The 21,665-nt window shown below is 36.6% G+C and overlaps 3 protein-coding genes and 1 non-coding gene across 4 annotated transcripts in view; 2 read left to right on the top strand and 2 right to left on the bottom strand.

The window, feature by feature from the left end:
- Window positions 1-3,359, bottom strand: part of LOC130989759 (ribosome biogenesis protein NOP53-like) — an 8,685-nt gene extending 5,326 nt beyond the window's left edge. The window contains 12 exon segments of the mRNA XM_057913856.1: window positions 1-10; window positions 134-200; window positions 761-883; window positions 974-1,093; window positions 1,348-1,448; window positions 1,569-1,679; window positions 1,768-1,848; window positions 2,073-2,098; window positions 2,216-2,264; window positions 2,393-2,574; window positions 3,016-3,105; window positions 3,108-3,359. Of these exon segments, the coding sequence (XP_057769839.1) occupies window positions 1-10; window positions 134-200; window positions 761-883; window positions 974-1,093; window positions 1,348-1,448; window positions 1,569-1,679; window positions 1,768-1,848; window positions 2,073-2,098; window positions 2,216-2,264; window positions 2,393-2,574; window positions 3,016-3,105; window positions 3,108-3,183 (1,036 nt within the window). The 5' untranslated portion in view covers window positions 3,184-3,359.
- Window positions 3,360-6,762: 3,403 nt separating this feature from the next.
- Window positions 6,763-8,083, top strand: LOC130990997 (uncharacterized). Its single transcript, XM_057915203.1, has 2 exons — window positions 6,763-6,893; window positions 7,309-8,083. Exons 1-2 carry the CDS (start codon window positions 6,763-6,765, stop codon window positions 8,081-8,083), a joined length of 906 nt encoding a protein of 301 aa, XP_057771186.1.
- A 5,699-nt stretch (window positions 8,084-13,782) lies between these two features.
- On the top strand, window positions 13,783-15,749 carry LOC130989758 (MYB-like transcription factor EOBII). The gene is made up of 3 exons (XM_057913855.1): window positions 13,783-14,516; window positions 14,895-15,024; window positions 15,189-15,749. The coding sequence occupies exons 1-3, from the start codon at window positions 14,387-14,389 to the stop codon at window positions 15,595-15,597; spliced, it is 669 nt and encodes a 222-aa protein (XP_057769838.1). The 5' UTR covers window positions 13,783-14,386; the 3' UTR covers window positions 15,598-15,749.
- Window positions 15,750-17,199: 1,450 nt separating this feature from the next.
- On the bottom strand, window positions 17,200-17,273 carry TRNAI-AAU (transfer RNA isoleucine (anticodon AAU)). The gene has a single exon. It is a non-coding gene; the product is annotated as a tRNA-Ile (tRNA).
- Between the last annotated feature and the right edge of the window lie 4,392 nt (window positions 17,274-21,665).

The following is a 21,665-nucleotide window of genomic DNA, read 5'->3' as shown; positions in this document are numbered from 1 at the left end:
TACAACAGCCCTATTTCCATAAGAGATACATACAAATACAAAACCAGTAAGTCATTAACTTATAATGTTGTTAGAGAATTAAGTTGAGTTGATTGGTCTGGAAAAAGAAAAGATAAAAGTCGAATGAAAAAACCTTCAAATGCCGAAGTGAACCAGTTTTCTCTTCAGTTAACAAAACTTGGAGTGGAGAAGGCTCGAATCTGAAACAGAGGATACAGATGACATCCAAGATATTAAGACTTCAATAGACGATATGGCTACATTGTAATCAGAAACGGGAATCACGCCTATTACCAAAAACGATGCAACAAAATGTTGGAGACCAATAAACTAGGGTTAACTGTCGCTAAACCACGAAGTTTGGCCCGGTTTTGAAATATCACATTACTTTTAAATCTTCTTGATAATACATGAAGTTTCAATTTGTCTGGTTTTCTCCATGAGGTCAAAATCGAAGGTGAGTTGGAAAATAAAAAATGATGTGGCAATCAAAATGAATCATTTCAAAGACAACGTTGTTTTCAAGGTCAGGTGACATTCCAAAATTAGCCAAACTTTGTGGTTTTAGCAGCAATTAACCCAAAAAACAATGATGCAAGTATATGCAAGATAAGAGATAAGATATGATCTATGCATTAGTATAAGTGAAAAATATCAAGAACATATAATCTACTCCATGTAGTTGTGGTTGCTTCCTATTTCAACAGAACTTCACACATGCATAGAAGATAAAAATAAAAATGTTTATCTAACAACATACTTGTACTTCCCCAAGCGAGATGGACGAGCTTTCAATCTTTCTTGTTTAGCAACAATCCGCCGAAGATGCCTCTTATGTTTCTCTTCATCCTCTTTCGCAATTTCTTGCATTATTTCTGGTAAACTATTGCAGCAGAGAACCAACTTAGTGCAATTTGAGTAAAGCACAACTATCTTGGATTGGAGATAAATCAACAGAAATGATCTCTTTTACCTGTCTATGTCTTTTGAAAGTCCCTTCACTTTTTTCGCTTCTGCTTCAATTCTCAACTGCTCCTTTCGTCTAGCTCTCCGGTTAAATTCTACCCGAGTCACCCTCTTGGTTTTCTGAGAGCTGCATAGTTTCCATCACAATCAGTGATATTCACCTTTCTTTGACAAATTAAATTGAGAATATAAATATCATACGGATCAATTTAACAATGAATCCACTAGCACCAAAAGAGAGATGTCCAATATGGACACCACACCAGACACCAGAACCCATAACTATACAAGGAAAGCTACTTGTCCAATTATCCTTGCAGAAAAAGGAAACAAACATAATAGATGGTTAAAAGAAACCAAGGCAAAACAAATGACTCTCACCTCTTCTCTGTATCCACATCTCCATCATCAGCCTGAATTTCATTTTGTTCATCATCATCATCATCAGTTCCATCATCCGCATCTGCCTCAAGGAAATATTTCTGACGCATATAAGACGGAAGTGCATGAAAACTTCATATGCAAATAAGTGAAAGCACATGAATATGGAGGGACAATATTCATGTCAACTTCAAGTGACCAGTTCGGGATAAAGTACGAACATATTCTTCATCAATAGCTTCACCAGGGACGACTAAAGGGATGGGCTGAGGCCCCAATTCATGTTGGTAAATTTTCTGCATTTCATCTGCAACAGCACGAGCTAAGGCATCCTATGGTAACAGAGTGTAAGGTTCAACCATTAATATAGAAAGAAAAAGAAAAATGATGAAATTACACACATAAGAGATTGATACCAACCTGATGGCTCTCAGGATGAGGATTGAATGAACATCCAGGATGTTCAACCTCAACAGCAGGAATAACGCAAGACTTGGGCTTCTGTCATGATTAACTGTTAAATAAGCCCCATAGATTCTAAAAGAACTCATGTTCTAGTGAAATATATTGCTCAGTACTAACATCAAGAAGTTCTAATGCATACAGAGACATCTGAGAAACTACAAGAATCTCTAACATGCAATACTTATCACATAATGCCTCCTTGAACAATATAATTGGCTACACATGCAGACACCAAAAGTGCACAACAGATTATATTATACCTTTTTTATTTTGGCCTTGACTTCTCCTGCAAAAGTGAAATAGCAAACTCTATTAGAAATAACAAATGGTCATCACAAACCACAGTCAAGAGAAATAGCAACCTATATGCATGTATTTATGGCATACACATACACAGAGTTACCTTTCTCTTCCCACAAGTCAAGAACTCCAGAATCACGTGCACTTTCATCCTGAAATGATTGGATTAGAATATAAGAATTAGCCTCACTAATTCACTGGCAAAATCACTCTGAAGCAATTCCAGACAAAACTAATTCACTTGCAGAATCACTCTGAAACAATTCCAGACAAAACTAACCTGCAGGCTGCCCTGTGCAACAGCTTCATCAACTGCTGGTAAAGCTTTACCCTTTCTCTTGGACTTTTTCTTATTCTGTATAGAGGAGGGAATAGCTTTAATAAAAGGGTTTCTCTGCAACAGACTATCACATCGCAGTACTTTTTCTCTGTTTTTCTCAATCTTCCGCCTAATAGAAAGATCTGCAATAAAAATCTCCATTTTACAGTCTAAAATGATCATGATTCTCAAGAAGATAGCAACATGGCCACTAGTTATATATTACACTTCCAAACAGTTCATTAAGAAATAAGATAAAATCATAAAACCAGAGTGAATTTGGCCCATTCAAGAAATGAAAAACTCCATCACACCTAACAAAAGAAATATTATAACTAGTTGTGGTTTCAGATAGGAAAAGCTCAAACTATCAATTACAGTAATCCCAATTATCATCGAGATTACACTTTCAGTCCTAATATACTCTTCTTTGAGAAGCATACATAACTTCAAAGATTACCACTTTCAGTCCCAACACAGTCTTCTTTAAGAAACCGTTCTAAAACCCTATTAAATCATCGAGTTTTCTGTATCATATGTACAATTAAACACAACCTTCATAAAATTTAAGATTCTGTTTATACCTCTGGATTTATCGACGAAGAAAAGAGAATCACTGGGCACATTGGCCAAAGAACCACCGGAAAGAGCATCTTTAGTGGATTTCTCAAAATATCTTCTATATCTTCAGTGCTTATGTTAGCCCTCCATTCTTTCTTTCCCTTCCTTGAACTCTTCGCTCTCTTACCCATGACTTTTGCCTCTATCTCTCTCTCTCAAGAAAATAGAGGAAATTTGCAGCGTGTGCAGCTGCAGCCTGCAGGCCTTTCTCTCCCCTTCCTTCTCTCTCGCGAAATAGAGAAATCTGCAGAACTAATCCAAAAACCCTACTAAGATGGGTTAATGGTAGAAAATACAAATATTATAAAAACTAGAGTGGCCAGTTTTATATATTTGCTCTAAAAACTAATACAAAATGTAGTATCTATTAAAATTAACATTTGCAACCCTAAGTTGCATGAGAAATATTTTTATTACTCCCTCCGTCCCAATATTGTTGGCCACATTTGGTTTCGGCACGGAAATTAAGGAGTTGTAGATTAGTATTTTAAGTGTGTGGGTAATATAGTATAAAAGTAATAAAGTAGGAGGAGAATGTGATAAAGTATGAGAGAGAAGGTAATAAAATGATAAAGTAGGAGAGAGAATGTGATAAAGTAGGAGAGATAATGTAATAAAGTGATAAAGTAGGAGAGAATGTGATAAAGTAAGAGATTGAATGTGATAATATTTCCATTTTAGGAAAGTGGCCAACAATAGTGGGACAAACTAAAAAGGAAATGTGGCCAACAATATTGGGACGGAGGGAGTATATATCATCACTTAAGTTTTAGGGTTAATTGCCTGTAAATCCATAACGTTTCCACAGAATTGGTTATTGGTCCTAATTTGAAAAATCTGCTTCTAAATACATAACATTTCCTTTTTGTCTGATTTTTGTCCGATGACCAGTTTTTTTTCACGTCGGTGCTGGAATTAACTATGTGGCAGCCGGAATTAACACTGTGGCAGCCGGAAATTAACACCTAAGCCAATTTATGACATGTGGAATAAAAAAAATCCCCATCGTGACACCATCTTCTTCCCCCTTCCTCCCCTTCCCCCCCACCCGCTGCCGCCACCACACGCCACCAGACGCCGGCATCGCCATCTCCTCTGAAAATCAAACGACGATGGTGGTCTGTTGACTATCGACGCCAGAAAAACGAAGTTTGAGGGCGAGGGGACGAGGGGCATCAGAGGCGGCCGTTGATTTTCTTCGCGTCGCCCGTCTGTGTGTGTGCGTTGAGAGATGAGAGAGGAGAGAGAGCAGAGGCGAGGAGAGAAGGGATGGCGAGGCAGCTGCCCGTGGCTAACAGCGGCGCCAGTCGCAGGGAGAAGACCTCTAGTTTTCTATTTGTTAAATCGCCGCGCCGCCGCCCTGAAATTTCCGGTGGATTCGACGACTTCTGTTAAAATCGCCGCCGCGGGGAGAAAAGCCCTGGAATATCTGTTAAATCGTCGTCGCCGCCGCCGCCGCGTTCTTTAATTCTGCGCACTGCCGCGTTCTTTAATTTCGCTGCACTTTCTTTCTGCGCGTGTTCTTGGTGTGTAGATGATTCTTGGGGATGTTTGAAAAGAAATTTGAGATTGTGTTTAGGCTGACATCGCCGCCGAGCCCTGGAGCTCGTCCGCCGCGTTGTCGAGGTGGGGAGGAGGAGGGGCGCCGAGGTGGGGAAGGGGAGGGAGGCAGCGAGGTGAGGAGGGGTAGGGGGCGCCGAGGTGGGGAAGGGGAGGGGGAGGGGGGCGGCGGGCGCCGGCAGCTGAGGGTGGCGGCGGTGGGTGGGGGAGGGGAGATTAGGGTTTGGTGGTAGGGGAGATTGGGGAAGATGATGATGTGTGTGTGTTTTTTTTTGTTTTTATTATTATTATTTTTCCACATGTCAATAATAAGCTTAGGTGTCAATTTTCGGCTGCCACAGTGTTAATTCCGGCTGCCACATAGTCAATTCCGGCGCCGGCGTGAAAAAAAAGTCGGTCATCGGATAAAAACCAGACAAAAATGAAAGGTTATGTATTTAGAAGTAGATTTTTCAAATTAGGAGCAATAACCAATTCCGTGGAAACGTTATGGATTTACAGGCAATTAACCCTAAGTTATATATATATATATATATAGGGTTGGGTTCCGGTGGATCCCTATGCTTATAATAGATCCGTAGATCCAAATCTAGACCACACATTTATAACATGTGGCGCATCAAGATGGTGACACGTGGCAAGGCATTTCAAGGCAAAATCTGGAGAGGGGTAAAATTGGAATGTAATTTTCGAAATTCAAAAAAAAAAAAATTATATTTTCTCAAAATATGTACTCCCTCCGTCCACAATTTAAAGCCCTACTTCCCCTTAAATTTTTGTCCACAATTTAAAGCCCTATTCTGCTTTTTGTACCTTTTTACCCTCCCTCTTTATTTAAAATTACTACCATTTGCCACTAATGGACCCACCTTACAACACCTTTATTATTTTTATATTCTATATTTATTACACTTTATCACTAGTGGACCCACCACACAACACCTTTAACACTTTAGTCAACTACTTTATCACTTTAGTCAACTACCCTTTAATTTCATCAACATCACCATTTTCAGCTTTCTTAATCTCCGTGCCCACATCAAAGTGGGGCTTTAAATTGTGGACGGAGGGAGTATATTTTAGATGCATAAAGTTTCATACAAGAATGCATGAACTTTCATATAAAAATGCATAAAGTTTCATATCAATATGCATAAGATTTCACCCCACCCCAACCCCAACCCCCACACCCCAGAACCCCACCCCACCCCCACCCACCCCCTACCCCCCCACCCCCCCAAAAAAAAAAATTTTTTTTTTATTTTTTAAAAACTGATTTTCTGACCACTGACCCACCCCTACCCCCACCCCCCCATCCCCCCACCCACCCCCCCACCAAATTTTTTTTTATTTTTTTATTTTTTTATTTTCTCAAAAACTGATTTTCTGACCACTGACCCCCCCCACCCCCCCCCAAATTTTTTTTTTTTTGAAAATCAGTTTTTAAAAAAATAAAAAAATAAAAAAAAATTGGGGGGGGGGTGGGGGTGGGCCAACAATTAGAAAATCAGTTTTTGAAAAAAAAAAAAAAAATTTTTGGGGGGGGGGGTGGGTGGGGTGGGGGGGCAGGGGGGCAGGGGGCAGGGGCAGGGTGGCGAAACTACCAGATTTATTAAAATGAAATGCATTTTTGTATAATTTAATGCATTTTTATGTGAAAACTTTATGCATTTTTGTTTGATTTATATGCATGTGAAACATGCATATTTTTGGGGGGGTGGTAATGGGGAGGGTTGGGGGTGGTGTGGGCTGGATTGGGGGGGTGGTATGGGGTGGGGTGGTGAAAATACCAAAACTGGAAAAATTAAATGCATTTTTCTGTTGAAAGTTATGCATTTCATGTGAAAACTTTATGCATCTTTGTGTGAAACTATATGCATCTAAAATATATCTATTTTGAGAAATCTAAAAAAAAAATATTTTTTTTATTATTAAATCCGAATATTACATTCCAATTTTACCCCTCCAGATTTTGCCTTGGAATCCTTGCCACGTGTCACCATCTTGATGCGCCACATGTCATAAATGTGTGGGTCAAGATTTGGATCTAGGGATCTATTATAAGCATTGGGATCTATATGATCTCATTCCTATATATATATATATATATATATATATATATATATATATAGTCAGATTTTGATAGTACCATGTTCCTAGATATCCACATATCAGGAACTTCTGGTTCCGAATCTGAATCGGTGATTCACCATTTCAATCTATTAGCTCTCCTTCTCTTTGATTCCAAAAGCTACGGTAAAATCCTTGAACTCTATTTTCGGTAAATTCTTGTGGGGTGGGAGCAGGAATTCGGGGTCCATTGCTTGGGTGAAATGGGATGATTTGTGCTCTAATAAAAGGGAGGGGGGGTTGGGGTTTAGAATTTAGAATGGTTCAACAAAGCATTGGTTTTGAAATGGGTTTGGAGGTATTTCGAAAGGAATGGGCAGCTTTGGGTGAGAATTGTAAAGTCTATATACGGGGAAGTCGAGTGGGGCGATGGGGGGTGGCGACTGTCGGGGCTCCAAAAGTATAGAACTAGGTGGTGGTCCAAAGTCATGGCTTTGGGGGAAGGGGGGTCAGACAAATAAATGGTTTTTGAGTAATATTTGCTATAAAGGTCGGGGACGGGAGGGAGACATTATTTTGGGAACATTTGTGGGTGGGGCTGAAACCCCTTAAGTTTCTTTTCCTAGACTTTATCACCTCTGCGCCAATAAGGAGGCACTTGTTAGTGAGTATGGGAGATGGGTGAATGAGAGTTGGGTGTGGGATCTGGTTTGGAGGAGAGCTCTCTTTGATAGGGAGAGAGAGGCCACTAACGAACTCATATCTGCCATTTCTAGTGTGACTCCAATCGCAGGTAACAAAGATGGGTGGATTTGGAAGGCGGCAAGTGACGGGAAGTACTCAACAAAATTAGCATATGCTTGCATTGAGGAACACAAGAACCGGAGCGCATTGGCACCAACCGTTAAGGATCTGCTAAAAATGTGGGGGACAGCCACTCTCCAAAAGGCAAGAGTAGCTGCATGGAGGGTTTTGAGGAACCGAATGCCGACATGCGATAACTTGAAGATGAGGAACATCCCTTTGGATGAGGTGGATTCAATGTGTAGTGCATGCTTCCAGCACAACGAGTCGACCAACCACTTGTTTCTACTGTGTCCGAAGACTGAGAAGGTGTGGGACGAGATTCAGAGGTGGCTTGGGCTATCCACGATACGGCCCCAGCTTGTCACCACTCATTTTGAATCCTTCACTAACTTAGGCATGGGGAAGAAAAATGAGAAGTTCCTTACGGCTCTTTGGATGTGTACTGTTTGGCAATTATGGAAGAGACGAAATGATTGCAGGTTTGATGGTAAGGCGTGGGAGACGAAGAAACTATTCTTTGAAATCAAAGCCATAATGTGGAGTTGGGTCAAAATCTTTAATTTGTTAGATGTGGAGCCAAGCTTTGCCTCCTAGTGTTCTAGAGACATCATGGCTCGTTTTTTGTAACTTGTGATGGGTACCTCTGGTACCAAACTTCTCTTTCCATTTATATAGATCAATTTTCTTATAAAAAAAAGAAAAGAAAAAAGGATAATCAACAATCACCAGACTTCAACACCTTCTGATAAGCTATTTGCCATGCTCAAAACTGATGAGTATGCTCATCAGAACTAAAGTCTGGCAGGTAAAGAAGACTGCAACTAATGAGGAGATTCCATCAACATCTACAATTGACGCAATAGCTCTGAAAGCTGAATCAAAGACAAGATCGAAGGAATCCAAGTCAGCACCAAGTCAGCTAAGCCAACCAAGAAGGACAAGAAAAAACTATCCAAAGATGAATTTCTAGAGCATATAACTTTATGGTGAAAAAACCAATACTTAATTATTAATATGGATAATAAATTATTATGTTAGTTTATATTTATTGAAAGTGAAGTTGGTAGAACATACTTACTAATTTGAGGGAGAGGGAGAGCGGTGAGATTTGAACCCTAGACCTCGCTTAACTTTTGTATCCTATAATTCTTCAGCTTCTGTGAGGCACCCTTCTTGCACGGTGACTGTGTCTCAACTCCCAAGGCCACCTTGTATAAGAGTATAACAACTTAGTTTATATTATAATAAATTGCAATCTTCTGCATCCTTGTCCAAATAAAGTTCGTAACCAATTTAGATTTGTGTGAAAAAATTAATTTTTTGTTGTTATAAGTTTGAGGGTCCTTTTACTTTCATGAAAAATATATAACACTCATATATATAAGAGTGGGTTAACATAAAAACCATCCCTAAGATAAAAACTAATAACTAATAATATTCCTTGATTTAATTAAAATGAACGGCCAAGATTTCACATATGTAGTGCACACGGTAATTGAAGAAATAACATAAAAATTAAAATATGGATACACTAGTAATTTCGCACTAAAAAATAACCCATACTCCGTGACTATGGCACACGTGTACTTCTCCACTATAATATTGCATATATATGTTTGTTGCTTGTGTATTAGATGCAACATGCATGATGACAACTTTCGAGATGAATATCTACATTTAGAATGGTTTTTTGTTTAAATTATTGTCTTTTGGTTTAGATTTAACACTTATCATGTATACAATTACGAATAATTTACAATGCAAAAACACACACAATATTGTCCAACAATATAATTTGTTTGTGCAACTACATACACTACACTATGCAACTACATTGTGCAGCAACATAAAATAGAATGCACAACTACAAATATCATGAAATGCAACAATCATTCTTAAAAAAATAGAAAAAAAAATTAATACTTTTCTCACTCTTTACACTTTTCTTGCAACAACAAATACTAAAATGTGCGACTACATACACTACACTATGCAATAACATAAATTGTGACGTGTGGGGGAAATGTTATTATGTTCTTTTGAATTTGAATATCAAATTGATGTTGCACAGAGACGTGTTAGTTTTGGCACAGTTAAAATAAATTGATATAAAATTTCAAATGTTTTTTTAGTAATGTTTACATGGAAGTTAGTAGTTGTATAATTACCTAAAGAAAGATGCATATATGTTAATCGTGATTGTATGTTTCAATATTTAGTGTTGTTCATTTTGGTGGTGGTCTTTTGTGCAAAATTGGTGTTGCACATGATAGTTTTAGCTTGCACAAATTCTGTAATGTGTGGAAAAAGTGTTAGTCTATTTCCTAAATTTGAATAAAAAAATTCTTGTTGCATTTGTTAAGTTTACTAGTTGCACAGATATTGTGTAATATGTGTTGTTACACATAAACGTGTTAGTTGTTGCACAATTGAAAATTGATAGATCGTGGATTACATAATCCCTTAAAAATCCAATGTTTCTTTAATTAAAAATAAGTCAATTTACATATTTAATCTTTTATGCATAAATAAATATAAAAAAACTACAACTGTAAATGAAAGATAAAAAAAATGTTTATATTTGACAGATTCATTATAACCGCTAGATTAAAAAATTAAATGGTCAAGATTAGTTCTCATCCCTCACATTAATATATTGATTTTTATTAGAATCCCTCCCTAGGCTATATATATATTCTTCATTTTTTCTATCATTTTCACATATTTATTATAATAGAACTTTTTTTTTTTTTTTCAGGTATGGTGGAATATTTTCTGGGGTAACTTTTTTTCAATCATTTTTTCTTTAGTGTTGGATAATGGAGTATTATCTTTGGATAATTGTGTGAAAATATTTTTTAAATTTTTTTCACTTATACCCCTGAAAATATTTGGGGATAACACGCTAAAATATGGTTTCAACAATTTATATAATGAAGGCAATATGAAAACTTTAATATAGGCTTAAGTACCAAATTCTCCCCTATCGATGGTGTCCCTATCGCATACAAGACCCTATAGTCGGGGTTAGAACTGTTTACTACCTCAACGTGGCAAAATCGCACTAAATTCCCCCCACCACTTAACGAACGTTAACACCGTTAGAATAAATATTTTTTTTTATTTTTAATTAACTTGGGCCCCAGCTTGCCTTCTTTATCTCAATTCCGACAGGGGGGCTTTTGCTTCTGGTCATTCTCTTTTCCCCGACTCAGATCGAAGCACCGCCGCTGCTCCATCAATCCGGTGAGAAGCAGAGGGGCTTTTGCTACCGATCATTCTCTTCTCCTCGACAGGGGGGCTTTTGCTATCGGTCATTCATAGTCACCGCCGCTGCTCCATCGCCCCGGCGAGAAGCACCGCCACCGGTCACCCCCTTTTCCCCGACTCGACCCTAGACGCAAGACCCTCATCCACAGGCGTAAACCCTGCGCCGTCTCCTTCTTTGGCGACGGCAAGACGCCGCCGCCTCCGTCTCTCATTTCGGCAACTGCAGTGGCCAGCGGAGCCAGCCACCGCCCAAAGCCCCATCTCTCTCTCTCTCTAATCGAATCAGTGGTTAGTGCACGACGGCGGCGCCTAGCTGCTGTTGTCCGTCGAAGCCAGAAGGGAGGAGAGAGAGAGAGCCACAAGACAAAGGGAGGGTGCGGCATGGCGGCTCCACCCACTGCTGCCGGGTCAAGGACGCAGAGGAGAGAGAAGGCGGTGAGAGATAGGAAGGCAGGGGCTAGGACGCGGCGGTCGGCTGTAGCTCGGAGCTACTGTCCAGCCGAACAAAGGGAGAGGGAGACCAGGGCAAGAGGCGGCGACAACCTTCGTTGCTGCTCGCCGAAATTGAGAGGGAGAGAAGGCGAGCTAGGGCCCACGTTAATTAAAAATAATAAAAATATTTATTCTAACGGTGTTAACGTCCGTTAAGTGGCGAGGGAATTTGATGCAATTTTGCCATGTTGAGTTAGTAAACAGCTCTAACCCTGACTATAAGGTCCTATACGCGATAGGGACGTCATCGATAGAGGGAATTTGATACTTAACCCTTTAATATATAATCTATCTACCCATTTTCAACAAAGTAAACAAGTGTATAAGATAAATATAGTAATATGATAAGGTTTTTTTTTATCTCTAATAAATATATGATTAAAAAAATATATAATATTTTCTCATTTTTTTAGGGTTATTGGCGCCTAAATACACCAACTTTGGGGGTAGTTTGGTTTTGCACATGAACTTTGAAAGGTGTAAAAAAATACATGAACTTTTTTTTGACAAAAAAAAAATACATGAACTTTAATGTTGTAGCAATTTTATCACAAATTCAAATATTAGACATTCAAACTCCATAAAAATCTTACGATTTACGGGTTTAGAGATGTCGTATACGATATCTTTTAGAAATGTCCTATACGATGTCATTTTTTATAACGTCCGATGAATACACGTCGATATTTTGACTTGCCACGTCATCTTTAATTGAGCAAAAATTGAATTTGTGACATCATATAAGGCATCTCTAAAAGATATCGTATACGACATCTCTAAACCAGTAAATCGTAAGATTCTTATGGAGTTCTAATATCTAATATTTGAATTTGGGATAAAGTTGCTACAATATTAAAATTCATGTATTTTTTTACACCTTTTAACGTTTACGTGCAAAATCAAACTATCTCCAAAATTAGTGTATTTAGATGCTAATAACCTTTTTTTTTAATCAACCCTTTCTCCGATGAAAATTTTACAATTAAAATAAATGCACCTTGAGGCTTGAGCCGTCAACACCTGTCTAGCCTCAGACCAAATTAAGTAGTAGTATTTCTTTAATCAAACATATTCCAACGTGCTGTTTGTGAGTAACATTCCCTATATTACCTTCATTTTGGTCCAACTTAACTATCCTTTTACTCATGTAAAAATGAAGAGAGATTAGGAAAAACTTAGAAATTAAATATGTCCCATTCATCATTTCCATCATCTCAATTTTACAAATCATATCTCACTCCATACTCATCACATATCACAATTAATCCCCACGAAACGAACATCGCAGCAACAAAATAAGAAAGATAGATAAAAATATCGTTTTCATAATTAATTAAATTATTCCTGATTACGTCCCATAATAGTCTTCCTCTATGTAGCAAACCTCACTTATTTAAAGATAAGAATGGCATGCCCTAGCTACCAAATCCAGCATCCCTCGCAAACGCAGAGGATCTTTCCACTTTTGACTCCTTTTCTTCTCAAATTTGAATAAAAAAATTGTGGTATCATATTTAATTCCCAAAAAGAGTGCACGTCATTACCTATATATAGCACTATGCCAATTAATTAATAGCATAATTAAATCTTGAATTCGACTAAGTGCCCACGCGTCCATGAAGTGACTCATTTGTGCTCGTCGCCTTTCCTTATTTTAATCACTCCATTTACTGGTTTTGGCATCAAGAACCTTCTCAATCTCGAAGCCCTACGACGTCGTTTTCGGACACAATATCACCAACATAAACTCCAAAGATACGTACACCAACATGTGTTTCCTCTTGATTGGATGATAAGCTGTTTTCCCAGACAAGGAAAAACTACCACCCACTAAAGTTTACGGCTTAATGCACATTACAATCTGAATCTAATAATTCCTCCAACTTTAATTTTTTTTTGGAGGGGGGGGGGGGGATTTATTAATCACAACAGGACAGGATACACAAATATTTGTGACAATGTTCTCCTCATTTTACCATCCTAAAAAATCCAAGTTGATGAGTAGCATTAACATAGGTCTTACATATGTGCATATTCAAAATCAATGTAGGATAAATGTTTAAGTGTTAATTGAAGTCGCTCTTACCTCTAAAACTAAAACTTGTGTCATGTGTTTAGTTAGTAATGATATTTTAAAGATAAAAACCATACACCACTTACACTTAATTTCTAAACGAGACACTCTCCTTTGCAACCGGTTGCACTGTGCGACTGGTTTCTGAATGACACTACTTCAACATACAAATGACACTTATGTCATTTGTATGTTGAAGTAGTGAATGTCATTTGTATATTGAAGTAGTGTCATTCGGAAATATTCAAGTGTTATTTCCCGAATAAAATAGTGTCAGTCTGGCAACCAGTTGCGCGGTGCAACCGGTTACACATGAGTATTTGTATTTTTAAATTACATTATTTTTCAATTATAAATGTGTATTTAAGTAGTCACATCGATGCCACGTTAGCTTTGATTTGACAAAATGGTTTAATGAGGAGAAAACTATAACAAATGTAAAATTTGTATATTTCAAGAAAAAAAATTGTAAAAAAGCCTGTGTATTTTAACTCTTTCTTCTTCTCTTTTTTTTTTAAAAATAAATAAATCTTGTAACAATAACGTACATTAGCATTATTTCATCTCCTTTGTGAGACTAAGTGACTAAGGTACGAATCTCAATCTTCCCATGTTCCAACTAAAAAAAAAACACAATTAAAATAAGAAAAGTAAAAGAAGTATATATGATTAATTAATAGTAATATCAGTCCTTCTTCATCGTACTAAAACCGTGTTTTGAGAATCAACAGCTGTTGCAACGGCAGTGGTCAAGAGAATCCAGCCCTTCCGAGAAAATGCTGTTGTACACACATGGCCGATTGCGTGAGGGAGAATGATTGTTTTTTAATCTTTCCAGTAAACAACAAAATATCGCTTATGACTACACACATTGCATATATTTTGTTTAATGATATTATATCCGTGGTGCTATCTTGAGATGATCAGATCATCATCATCGATGCTGACAACCCCTACATATTTACACACACACATATATATAGGAGGGATATATAGTGATTAGGTAGTCTGTCGCAAGAATTGGTGACAATACAACAGTGGGAAATTGAAATTGAAAATCAATGGGGAGCCTCGGAGTTGCAGAGCAAGGATGGAGGAAAGGGCCATGGACGCCTGAAGAAGATAAGCTGCTTGTTGAGTATGTGAGCAGCTATGGCGAAGGGAGATGGAGCTGTGTCTCTAAGTGTGCAGGTATATATATATATATATATATATATATATATATATAGACTCTCACACACACATATATATAGGGCTGCATTCTGCAGAAACAGAGGTGTTGAACACAAAATAGAAACATTGAACATTAATGCTGTTGAACGTACAAAATGATAATTTGTTGAACTTTTGGGGGCTGGGGGTTTGATGGTTGTTCATGTTCAACAAAAATCCGCGTTGAAAGTTGAACGAACGAACGCTGACAGTTAGATTAGATAAGATCAACTGCTGATATTCCGTCTCCTTTCTCTGTCTATATTTGTGTTTCTATAGAACTTTGTCCTATATATGTGTGTGTTTTAATGAGTTTGGAATTTTGTTTTTTTGATTTATTTTGTGATCGAGTTGCAGGTTTGAATAGGAGTGGGAAGAGCTGCAGGCTTAGATGGGTGAATTATTTGAGGCCTGGCCTTAAAAAAGGCCATATTACACCACAGGAGGAAGGGATCATCATTGAACTCCATGCCCTTTGGGGAAACAAGTATGCACTCATTCACACATACACATATCTTTTTCTTCTGATAAATTACATAACTAAATAAAGAAATTTAAAGATCGTCTGACGGAGAACTCGAACCCAGAACCTCAAGTCTTGGGCATTAAGCTACTACCACTAGGTTAACACACGCGCACGTACTTGTGCAGATGGTCAACTATCGCGAGATACTTACCGGGAAGAACGGACAACGAGATAAAGAACTACTGGCGAACCCATTTCAAGAAGAGGAAGTCAGCTTCGAGCCATGAGAGTCGCCAAGAGAAACAAGAAGAAGAAGAAGAAGCAAGAATTGATAGTAAGATTGGAAAGGTTGAAGATGAGCAAGGGAAGAAAGTATGTAGGAGCAGTGATCAGCTAATGTTGGCGACGGCTCATGAAGATTGTAACAGCACGTGGTGCTGGTCTGATTTTGATAACTGCTTTGGATTGTGGGATATGGATGATCAGAATGGATGCAGTAAGATGGCCATTCACAGTCAACCTAATATTGCACGCGGCGGCGCCGGCGCCGGTGATGGTGGCGATGCCATGTGTAGCGGCGGATATATATTTTGATATGGAATCGAAGGAAGCATCATAGTGATAGTGTATTTGTTGTAATTTCCGTTTTAATTAGTTGGTTGTAATTGGATTAATACTCAATAACATGATTCGAATACCATGTAGTTGTATATTAATCAAGATTATTCACTTTGTTTACTTGACAATTGACATATGTATATCGTTATTCGCTATTTTTGGTTATTTATCTTTGTATTCAACCAAACTAAGAGCGGTTAACAATGAAAATAAGGGAACGAAGTATAGTTTTTTTTTTTTTTTGGCAAAGTATAAAAATGAGAAAGTGAATTGCAAAATAAAAAATAAAAAGGTATAAATGTCACTTAAACTCCAAATAATTTTCGCATAATTAATTATATATTGAAAATGTTTTTTATGTATCAAGAAAATGTTTTTTAACCATGAATTATCAATTTTGTATCAATTATACCTCAGCATCCATTTCTCGGTTCCAAAAAATTGATGTGATTCACCAGATTCTCACAGTATATTAAGATTTTGAAATATCTTTTTTACATGAATGCTATGTCATTAAAAAATAAAATAAAATATAGAAGAACCGAATTGAAGCTCTAGCAACAAATTGAAAATAAGAGAGTAAGAGGTGTGGTGAACGTGAATGAACAGGTGATGATTTAATCGGTGAATCGTAGTGAGATCGTGGATTTTACCTAGTGTTTGCACGTAAGGGTTGAGAGGAAAGAATCGAATTGCCGAGAGAATAAAATTGCAGTTGTATTGAGTAAAGAGCACGTAGTTTACAAGATACGGGTGCATGGGTATTTATAGATTACAAGCTAAGGGTAAAATGGTAGTTTCATTTCTGAAAACATGCCCCCCGCGTGATCAGGGGCATAGTAGTAATTCTTCCCGCAGGCGGGCGGTTCCTTTGCTCTAGCGCGTAGACAAATCATCCCTCTGTCTTTTGGTGATTCCTCTGGCCGAACCCATTCCTCTTACGGAATCCGTTCCTCTCGAGGTCCATTCTTCTGACCCTAGTAATTCTCTGTCCGAGTTCATTCCTCTGCTCTGCATATATTACTCCTCATCAAGATGCGAGATTGAAGGAATCGGAACGGTTAATACATTATGCTAATTCAGAGATCCATTCAAGAGAGATAGGAAAAGGCCAGGGAAATTAGAGATTTTTTTAATGACATGACATTCATGACAAAAATTTAGAATAACAATTAATAAATTATGCTAATTCAGTGATATCCATTCAAGTTTTTGGAGCTTAATTGATATAAAATCAATAGTTTATGATTAATAAAAATATATTTGACCTTTAAAAAAAATAAAAGCAGACATAGTACTAATTAATTACACAAATATAATTTGAGTTTTGAAGTGATAGTTATCAAAATAATAGAAGGAAAATTGCAAAATATTAAAGAAAAAACAAAATATTCAAGTTTTTGGAGCTTAATTGATATAAAATCAATAGTTTATGATTAATAAAAATATATTTGACCTTTAAAAAAAATAAAAGCAGACATAGTACTAATTAATTACACAAATATAATTTGAGTTTTGAAGTGATAGTTATCAAAATAATAGAAGGAAAATTGCAAAATATTAAAGAAAAAACAAAATTGGCCCATGCAGGGGTCGAACCTGCGACCTTGGCGTTATTAGCACCACGCTCTAACCAACTGAGCTAATGGGCCATTGACAATAAAGAGTTGAATAGATTTTTTATATCACTGACGATGGAAAATTAGTCTACGACAAGTGAGTTTCCGATTTAATGATTAATATTGTTCTTGTAGCATCAATCATTTGTGGGCCTCCTCAAATAATAATAGCTACAAATTTACAATATGGTATAAACCATAAACTTACATGATCTTCATTATGTCTAAGTAAAGATTAAAAAATGATTATAAATTATATAGAAGGTAATTAAGTAATCTATATAATATATAAAAAAAGAGTTTTTTCCCTCCATTTCTTCCCACTTTTTTTTCTCTCTCTCCTCTTCCATCATTTTTTTCACTATTTTTTTTATATTTTAATTCTCTTCTAAACATGGTCACATTTCATGAAAAAATATTCAATATGCATTTTAAATTTAATATAGTATAAAAAGAATCATGAAAAATGAATTTTAAATGAATAGATTATAAAAAAAAATCAAATATTTTATTTTCTCTCTTTATTAAAATTTAAAATTTTTTATTTATATTTCTGTATGAAAATATTTATTTATTTATTATGAAGTGTTATAGTCTATAATAACGTGTAATGCTAATTTTATTATCGATTTTTTGAAATTTATGTAATAACTTTAATTATCATTACGCTTTATACAAAGTTAAAAATTTATATTTTCAAATTTATGATTTTATTGAGTAATTGATGTGGATTATTTTATTTTGTTTTATTTTTAAAATTTATATTTATTAATTTAAATATATTGTTTAATTTAAATGTTTGTCGTGCATTGCACGAATAGGGGTGTAAATGAGCCGAGTCGAGTCGAGTATTGCTCTGCTCAGGCTCGAACTCGGCTACTTTCATGAAGCTCGAGCTCGAGCTCGACTCGGCCGAGCTTGATTTTTTTGAGCTCGAGCTCGACTCGATGCCATATTCGCGAGCTCGAGCTCGACTCGATTAAGCTCGATTGTGGAGAGCAGTTGCGCGGGGTTGGGAAAAGGAGAGCAGTAGTGCAGTGGAAGGAGAGCAGTCGCGCCGGGCTGGGAAAGGGCAGTTGGTGCTGGTAGATGTTGTTGCTCTCGCGCCGGCCGCCGGGCTAGGAAAAGGAGAGCCAAAGGTGGCGGCACGGCGGCTCTGTTGCTGCTGTCGCGCGCCGGTCGCCGATCAGACTCAGCCGAGAGCTAAAGGCGGCGGGCCGGCGGCTCCGTGCTGCTCTGGTGCTGCTGCTGTCGCGTGCGCGCCGGGGTGCCGCGTCACCGTCGCCGGTCAGATTCAGTCGAGAGAGAGATGAGAGATTGGGGAAATGAGAGCTAAAGGTGGCGGGCTAGCGGCTCCGTGCTGCTCTGCTACTGCTGCTGTCTCGTGCGCGCCGGAGTGCGCGTCGCCGGTCAGATTCAGCCGAGAGATAGAGAGAGATGAGAGATTGGGGATTGGCCGATTGGGGTTGGGAACTTGGGGCGGCTGATAGCTTAGGATTTAGGGTTTCAAATTCAAGTGAATTCAAATGCAGATTTTGTTATAATGGGCTTAAAGGTTTGGGCCATTTTGTGTATTTTAAATATATTTAATTTTGGCCCAATATATAATATATTATATAATAATTGCTTGAGCTCGATTAGGCTCGCGAGCCTAACGAGTCGAGTATCACGAAACTCGAACTCGAGCTCGGTACCAATTCGAGTAGCTCGAGCTCGAGCTCGACTCGACTAACATCGAGTCGATTTCGAGTAATTTTCGAGCCGATCCCGAGTAGCTCGCGAGCTAGCTCGACTCACTTACACCCCTATGCACGAATGGCCGTACTAGTACAGTAATAAGAATTTGTATTGGTAATGCTAGTTAGCAATGTAACAAATAAAGAGTCACGGTGATGAGGGCGGACTAACCTTACTGGGTTGCTTTTTTTAGGATTTATCTGATTCATCCTTCCGACGAGTTAATTGTTAAAATAGGACCGTAACTTTTTGTGTTTTCCAAAAAGAGAATTATATGCTACAAAATTTGAAAATAATGACTATATGTTACGAAATTTGAAAATGATGACTATAGCTTCCTTTGTTTACATTTACACTCCTATTTAACACATGAAAATTAGGACTATAGCTTCTATCATAGCCCAAAATAGAAGTATAAATGTAAAAAAAAAAAAAAGAAGCTATTGTCTCATTTTCAAATTCTCTAATATATAGTTCTCATTTTTTAAAATTTCGTAACATATAATTCTCTTTTTAAAGACACTAAAATTATATTTCTATTTTAACAATTAGCTCCCCTTCCACCCTTCAAATAAAAAATAAAAAAAATAATAAAAAAAATCCTTCCAACCCTATGCCCAAACCCGAAAATGGGCTTTGAAAGTTTAGTGTATAGAATTAAGCCTCATGGCTTCATAATACGCCAATCTCTTTAATTGGGCTATAACCAATTGGGCCAAATTTGTCTGATTAAGCTCTACAAACTTTATCATTACACAAATTGTGATAAATTATTCTAATGCATGATTCTAAATCATTAATCTTGTTTTTGCTTCCTACGGTGTTATACTAAGCTTAATTTTTGTTCAGTCATTGTGAAATACGATCTACGATCTTGGTTGCTCTTATACTTAATAGCCAATAGCACCCGTACACTTGCGACATGTCTAAAAATAAGCGGACATTTATTTTAAAATTGTGTATTAAGTATTTTGGATCTATATAAGGTGTGTGTAGTTTGGTTTGTTATAAGTATTCAAATTTTAATGGTTTTAATTAATAATGTATAATTTTAAGTATCATTACTGTAAAAAGGGGTTGTAACTAAATAAAAGATAGAGTTATTGGACTTATTAACAAATTTATTTGATTATCCATCTATATATCTATTATTCTCAATTTTTCAGACTCATTATTTTAGCAAGAAAATAAATGCATTATTTACCATTTAAAAATTACAAAAAATAATACTCCATATGAAAATAAATATATTGAAATGTATTTGAAATTATCATTAATTTATAAAAATTGATATATGTATAAATGTTAGCATACATTGCGCTGATGCAACACTAATATGAAAAGAAAACATTTAATACTGAAAGCCAAAAGTTTTGAATTCAAGTTAATTATTAATTCATCGATATACATAAATGAAAAGAAGACGATTTGCATTAATGGATCGGATATAAAGAAAAGCCAATTGGGTAGTTAAAGTAGTTATCTACATACTTTACAATCTGGATTGATTGCTTAATAGAACTTTTATTTTTCCATATTCGTCATTCTAATTCTCTTGCCAAAAAAAAGAAGAAAAAAAAATTTGTACTCTTTATGTCCCCATATTTATGCATATTTTTTATTTTTTTTGGGGTACGTCCACCAAATTTATGCATACTTTATTTTTGAACACTATTCCACACATAATTCTTATAATTTTATCATTTTAACTTAGATTATTTACCCATAATCTACTTAACAATACTCTCAATGTGGGATCCTTTCTCCAATATCAAAACTACAAACAACTTTTTATTAAAATTTGTGTTGGAGAGTCAATCATGCATAATTTTAGGGAGCGAAGGGAATATATATACTTCCTCCGTCCCGCGAAACTTAAGCAGCATTCCTTTTTGTGTTGTCTGGTGAAATTTGAGCATTTTTTTTTATTTTATTCATCTTTTCACTTTTTCATCTACCATATTTAAAACACAAAATATTAATTTCTTAAAATTCGTACCGAAAAGAAATTGCTTAAAATTTCGCGGGACAAAAAGAGTATTTTCTTCGTCTCATTAATAGTGGTCCGTATTTTATTTTGAATTATCCTATTAAAAATAGTTTATTTCATAAATGACAAAAATTTAACCCTAACGAAATCCTAATTATTTGGGTCTAATCCCACATTTTTTTTTGTAGTTACCAGAAATGAACTGGATCAACACACATCCATTCCTATTAAATCTTGCTGAAAAGATGAAATTGTGTCAGAATCATCTCTGAAAAGTGGGTGCATTGGCATAACATTAAAAGTATTTTAGTCAATTTAAATATTTTGTACATTTTCTCATGAACGTATATATTTTTCACATGATGTCAGTTAACAACAATTGATTGGAAAATTGCCACCCAAAATTGAGTAAAAGACTGAGTAACCCGTGCATATATATACCTACTATCATGAAGTACAAATAAAAATTTGAAAGCATTTTATAGTCAAAGGAAATACTCCCACCGTCCCGCAAAGTTTGAACAGTATTCATTTTCGGATTGTCCCATGAAACTTGAGCATTTTCTTTATACGATAAAAGTTTTTCGTATCGAAAAGAAATTGCTCAAGATTCATGAGACGGAGTCGGTAATCCACAGTCCACGTATGATACTAGTATTACTTTATCTTTTGTATTCATAAAGAAGGGGTCTCCCACT

Source organism: Salvia miltiorrhiza, chromosome 6 (genome assembly GCF_028751815.1).
Source record: "Salvia miltiorrhiza cultivar Shanhuang (shh) chromosome 6, IMPLAD_Smil_shh, whole genome shotgun sequence".
In the NCBI taxonomy this organism is placed as follows: domain Eukaryota; kingdom Viridiplantae; phylum Streptophyta; class Magnoliopsida; order Lamiales; family Lamiaceae; genus Salvia; species Salvia miltiorrhiza.
Note: the sequence above shows the minus strand (reverse complement) of the source record. Positions and strands in the feature narration are given on the sequence as shown.